This window comes from Sceloporus occidentalis, unplaced genomic scaffold (assembly GCF_023333645.1).
Source record: "Sceloporus occidentalis isolate IW3139 unplaced genomic scaffold, rSceOcc1.0.p SCAF_121, whole genome shotgun sequence".
Classification (NCBI taxonomy): Eukaryota; Metazoa; Chordata; class Lepidosauria; order Squamata; family Phrynosomatidae; genus Sceloporus; species Sceloporus occidentalis.
The window spans coordinates 1,846,501-1,852,500 of record NW_028317101.1 but is presented as its reverse complement, the minus strand read 5'-3'; the positions used below and the strand labels follow the sequence as shown (position 1 = coordinate 1,852,500).

Below are 6,000 nucleotides of genomic sequence, written 5' to 3'. Positions count from 1 at the left end.
TTGGGTTTCTGAATATGACATAAGATATTGAATCTCCTCGGTTCAACATTTTTGCCTATGGGTGGTGAAAAAAAGGTTATAAATGGTCAGTTTTAGTTCAAAGCACCTATTTGACATCAACATTTAATGAACAACTATGTAAATAGACAAGTAGAAGATGTAGTTAAAACAAACAGCACATAAATTACTTAAGTAGATTTCCTATACTACTCTGAATGTATGTATATAACATATATAAATTATATGCACATACTTACATGTACACATTATATACACTGTACGCATGTATGTATGTATGTTTGTATATAATATGTCTTATACATATGCATATACATACACACCCCAAAAGTCTAGAATATTAAATCCAACTGCAAGTCATTACTTTAACATCAAGCTCCATGCAAAATAATGGAAGCCCAATTCAACAAACCTATTTCCGAACATAAATTTGGATGCTTAACATGTATACAAATTAAATAGACATGACTGAAAACATAAAATGGTCATTAAGGCTCATGTTCTCCCTTAAAACTAAAAACTGTCAAAGCAGCATATGAAATAGTAATATACTGTTTCAAAATTTGCAAAGTCCTGCACAAACAGGATTAAGAAGTTCATATTGTTCTCACAAATCCAATCAATGCTGGATATGTAAAAACAGGACATCACACAGACTACACATGGAGTCTCAAGAAAGCATAGGCAACTCTCAGAAAAACTTGTCATCGATCCTGAAGTGAGGCCTTGTGACATCATCAGGGTTGATGAAGACAGAGATGGACTTTCCTGGGTTCTCAGTCACTAACTGCTGTAATTTTTTGGCTAATCGATCATCCGGTTGGTTATTGTCTCCTCCGTCTGATAAAGGGGATGGTATGCTAGTGGTGCTTCCTCTCCTTTGGAGATCCAGTGTTAGCCGATTTGCTGCCTTAACGTGTTCTATTGCCGTCCGCAGGTGTTCAGTGGGATCTGACCTTACAGAAGATAGCTTTCTGGCATGAAGCATTACTGTCTCCTCGGAAAGGTGTTCTAGCATATTACATTGAGGAATGAAGTAATTTGGGCACATTTTGTTGACTAAGCAATTCTGCAGGTCATCAATAAGTCCCAGAAGGAAATGGGCTGCATAATCTTCTTGTGCTAAGAAGTTAGCTGGAAGTCTATCACATGCCCAAAGCATCATACTACGCAGATGGTATGGACTTATTGCTTTAGGTCTTGATAAAAGCTTAATGATTATGGCTTTACAAGCTTGATAAGCCTGCATTAAACTACTGGAGATGCATTTCTTCAGCTGGACTTCACTTCTGGCAAATGACAATCTCCATTCATTATCTTTTTTACCTTTAAACGAACATGCTGGCACCAAGTAAAAACCACTAATAACTTCCTCTTCTGTAATTTTGCCATCCCAGAAGTGATTTTCCATTAGCCAGCTCTGAGCTACAGCTGGCCACCCTTTGAATGAGACAACAGGAACAATATCGTACATCATGCGACTGCTACCAACTCCTAAAATGATTGAAATTATTGTACCATTCTTTTCAACCTTCTCAACCTTCGGCATTCCACGTTGTGGTTTCTTCTGAATTTCAGACAGAACAATGCTAATTGATTCATGGAACCAGTCAGCAACTTTTGTAGGTGAAAAGAAATAGTTAGTGGCCCCATTGATATGGTCGACAATTGTACAACAATCTTTCCATTTCGCGATGGTACCTTCGTCAAACAACCGAAGGCTTAGCCAAGAGTGGCACAGAGCAGAATGACGCATATCCAGTGTCACTGGCTGGTTACGGTCATGGAGCTTTAATGCTGGCACCAGAAGTGTGAAGTCCATGTCATAATCTGTTCCACGAGCATAAACATTTAATTCGTCAAGATCCAGGTCCACAACGCCTTCCCGGACACCTCCGGAAAGCAACAGATACTCGTTGGCTACCGGCAACTTTTGGTCTAGTTTTTGTACCATACCTGTTACAAAAAAAAACAAACAGAAATATTAATATGTAAGGTGAAGGCTTAGTTTGTTAAAAAGTTCACAGAGCACTTTAAAAGCTCACATTTTTAAAATAAGTGTAAAAATTTACTTATGTTTAAGAAGAAATCTCGCACAAAGTGTGAATAAATGTTAAAACATTAAATCAAAATGACTGTGTGCATTTTTTTCCTTTCATATAGCACACTATGCTTAACTCCCAAAATGTATGATAGTTCATAGAAAAATTTACTCAGGATACTTGGCTTGCATTACCAGCTGTCTTTCTACTGCGCCTCCCTAGATGGCCATCAACAAAAACTGAACTCCTCTCATCTTCCCTTTGTTCTCATCCATTCTCAGACTTCAACTTTTCTTCTGTATAAATAAGTCAAGCAGTATGGCCTTATCTCAACCATGGTGTCTTTATATTTTCTAATTAAATTCACTGAATTCAGTTCTGCTAATTTTACTTACTTAACATTTCTTAGATTTGCCCCTTACTTACAATAATACTTGCCCTAATACCTTCTTGTCTTCACTTCCCTTTCCATGATGACCAAGGCCCTCCACAGTTTTCTCTAAGTAAAATTACCATCGTCTGTAGCTCATTGTACAACAAAATTGTTGGCGCTATATAAATAAAAGATAATAATAATAATTATTATTATTATGTTGGCTAACAAAAGCAATAATATAGGAGTGAGGAGCCCTTGCACATGGAGTACATGGAGTTAGTTGGCGCCAACGTGTTAAAAAGTGTTTAACCCCTGAAAAGACATGTCCCCTCGTACCAACAAAAAGGTCTAAAAGAGGCAGACTGCATGGCACTGCTGACTTTTTATATGCAACTCCAGCATCACTAGATCAATGTCAGCTATTTTTCCTGTTTCAATTTATGCTTTTAAACCTCAATTAAAAAACCTTTAAACAGTGAAGGCAATCGATTGCTAAAAGAATCTAGATATGCATTTAGATGCTAATGGCCATACGTTCTCAATTCTTCCCTTAGTATATTGTTTAAGAGTTTAGTCCTCAATCCATTTGTATTTTGAATCCTATCCATAAAATATATACCCCTCTATATAAGTGACTGCATGCAACATTAAAACAAATGGGTGAACTCTGTCAACCAATCACTGTGGACTAAGTCTATGAATAATGAACTCTCTGTGGTTTTAGCATCTAAATGAGGCATGGAAAATGAATAATCCATGTGGCAGTTATTGTTTCTGGAGAGAAAAACTCCAATTATCCTCAGCCACAAGAATAAAACCTACGAGTCCAACAAAACAGTTAAATTATACAGGGTACATTATAAGGCTAAAGTGTAATGGATATACTCTCTTGTAATGAACTAAAGCCATAAACTACTTTTAATTGGGCAGATACAGGGATCTCTGGCGTCTCATGATGAAGAACCCAAGTTCTTTAAACTCATTAATGGTACTAATCAAATGGTTTTTAAATAAATGCATCAGATGTAATAGAAATCATTAAATAAGCCCCTTATATTCATGAACAACTTCACATAAAATATACTATTAAGAAAACCACAGTGGGACAGAAGTTTCATCAAATCAGTTTAGAATGTATAGCATTCCAGAACATCCTGAATAAAAGAAAAGCTGAATTTAACGAGGAGTGAGCACGGACTTGGGACTAATATGTCGTGAGACACTGTGAAATAAAAGAGCGACTACTAGGCATCATTACAGAGAGGGGACAATTACAATGAGATTGTGGTTTTTGTTACATTTGAGTGACTTTTTCTGTTAGCCACAAGAGGGCCCTGGAAATCACCAATTAAAATTAAAACTTCCCCCAAGGCAGTTTCACTGGAAAACCTTATTAATTGTTAAACTGATTAAGATGTCCTGATATTCTTTGTTGCCAGGCCCATTAGTAGATAAATTAGGATCTATAGTCTACGCAAATCCATATCTGCTAGTAATCCATAATGTTGAGATTGAATAATACAATGTCATGATCAGTGCGTTAATATGGATTTTAAATGGAAAACTTTGCATTATAATTACGGTGGAAAACTTAGGAAGAACTTGATGAAATGTCTTGCTAATAAAAAAAAAAAAAAAAGCCAACAGTTAAAGTGGCCATGAATTCCTACTACCAGGAGCTGTTATACAAAAATGCCCAATACAAATACAGTTTGGATATCTTGTTCTTCATTAAAGACGTTTCTTTTTTCTCCTTGGTATTTTATCAAACTGTTCTTCAGTACTGTGCAGGCCTGAGGGACTTTCTACTGGTTCATAGAAACCTTGAATTTGACAGCAGATAAGAACCATTCTACTCTGCCCATTGTTCTAGATGTAAAGAGTGAGACCTTAATCAGTCTTTAAATCTTAGATTCAGGATAGCTTTATGTCTACCCTATGCATGTTTTTAATTATTTTGGTAAGTATTAAAGTATAAGCATGGGTGGAATCAGAACCTGCCTTTCATAAAGCAGGAATAACAAATTGGCTTCTCTATCGAGCAGTGTTACTTTGTGCATCAAGGGAATTGAAAATATATCAAAATTATTTGAGGGACCAAATTTACCTTAGCTTAATCAACATAACAACAATTTTGTAACTGTGAAACAAAAGCTTTTTTTGCCCCCCTCCAGGAAAGGTATGAATAAAACTGAAAAACACTGTAAAATATAAGTCAACTATATTGTTTAACACCGTGTTCACACAGAAAGCTGCCAGCTAAGCCTACATGACAAAATGGCTCAAGCTGGACAAAATTAAATTGCATCTTTGGAGATCTCTACATTGTACCGATTCACCCATATATGACAAAAGCTGGGCCCATTAAACACAGACATCAATTATGAAAATATGGCATTATCATTAAATCAACATAAGCATAGAGAGATTTATCATATAGATTTGGTTCCGAGACTCTAAAGTCCAGACAAACAATAAGAAAAGATCATCTATTTCTGCTGGGAGCCAATGTTTGTGGAATGACGTACAATTAGTACTGCCACCAGTCCGATCTGTTGTACATGCAAATGAATTTAATGTAAATTAAATACTGTTAAATAGTTTAGTACTATGAATTGGTAGTGCTCTGCTAAGCCACAACCTTACTTCAGCCTTTTGAAATATTGTTCAGTATGCCCTTGTGTAAGTATTAATTGCTGAGATTTACGATTTTGTCTGGAATGCCTGTCAAAACACATTTTGGTAACAGAAGTGGTAGAGGATAATACAGTGAGGGAATTTATACATGCATGGGATAGGCATAAAGTTATCCTGAATCTATGACAAAACTAAGGACTGATTGAGATCTCACACTTTACATCAGGAAAAATGAGCAGACTAGATGAGCCAAATGGTTCTTAACCAAAGAAAATACTAAAGACAACATTTATAAAAAGCAGTTCCGAATGTGAATAAGTTAGCAGGAAACATTCTATCGGTTTCAATGATGTTCCTCAACATTTAGAGGTTGCCCCAGAATAAACATTGGCCAATGGTTTGGAGAAAAAAAACTAGGCTATTCAGAAGCTATCTACCTAGCTGTGTGTAACACTGGCACCACCTAGTGGCCAATTGTAGGTGGAACCCTTCAAGTAATCCATTCACTTAGCGTGCAGCATGAATATTGTGTCATAATATGCACGCTGCAAGGCTTACATTGACGAATTAGCCTTGGATGAAAGTGAAGTGACATGCTAACAAAAGATTTTTTTTCTCCATAGAAGGATTACGGTGTCTAAAAGATTCTACCAAGAGGATTTAATGTAGAGGGCATAATTTAATACCCATGTCATGCAGAAATAAGTCTCCAATGAGAATGGAAGGGATTTTGTGTTTTTTAGAGTGAAGTGAGCTAAATGACAGAAGCAAGAAAAAATGCTGTGATATTATATAAAGATTAATGCGTTGCTTACATAAGTTGGAAAACATATCATTGCCTTCAATTCCCAGAGCTGGACATTTTTTTAATAATTTTTTAATAATAATAAGAAGAAGATTTCACTAACATATTCCACAGCACTGTAC

At 36.0% G+C, this 6,000-nt stretch overlaps 1 protein-coding gene across 1 annotated transcript in view; it reads right to left on the bottom strand.

The window, feature by feature from the left end:
• Positions 1–709: 709 nt before the first annotated feature.
• Positions 710–6,000, bottom strand: part of LOC149282205 (nucleotidyltransferase MB21D2) — a 51,068-nt gene continuing 45,777 nt past the window's right edge. Inside the window, exon 2 of the mRNA XM_089498535.1 lies at positions 710–1,974. Coding sequence (XP_089354661.1) covers positions 710–1,974 — 1,265 coding nt within the window. The remainder of the gene's footprint in view (positions 1,975–6,000) is intronic.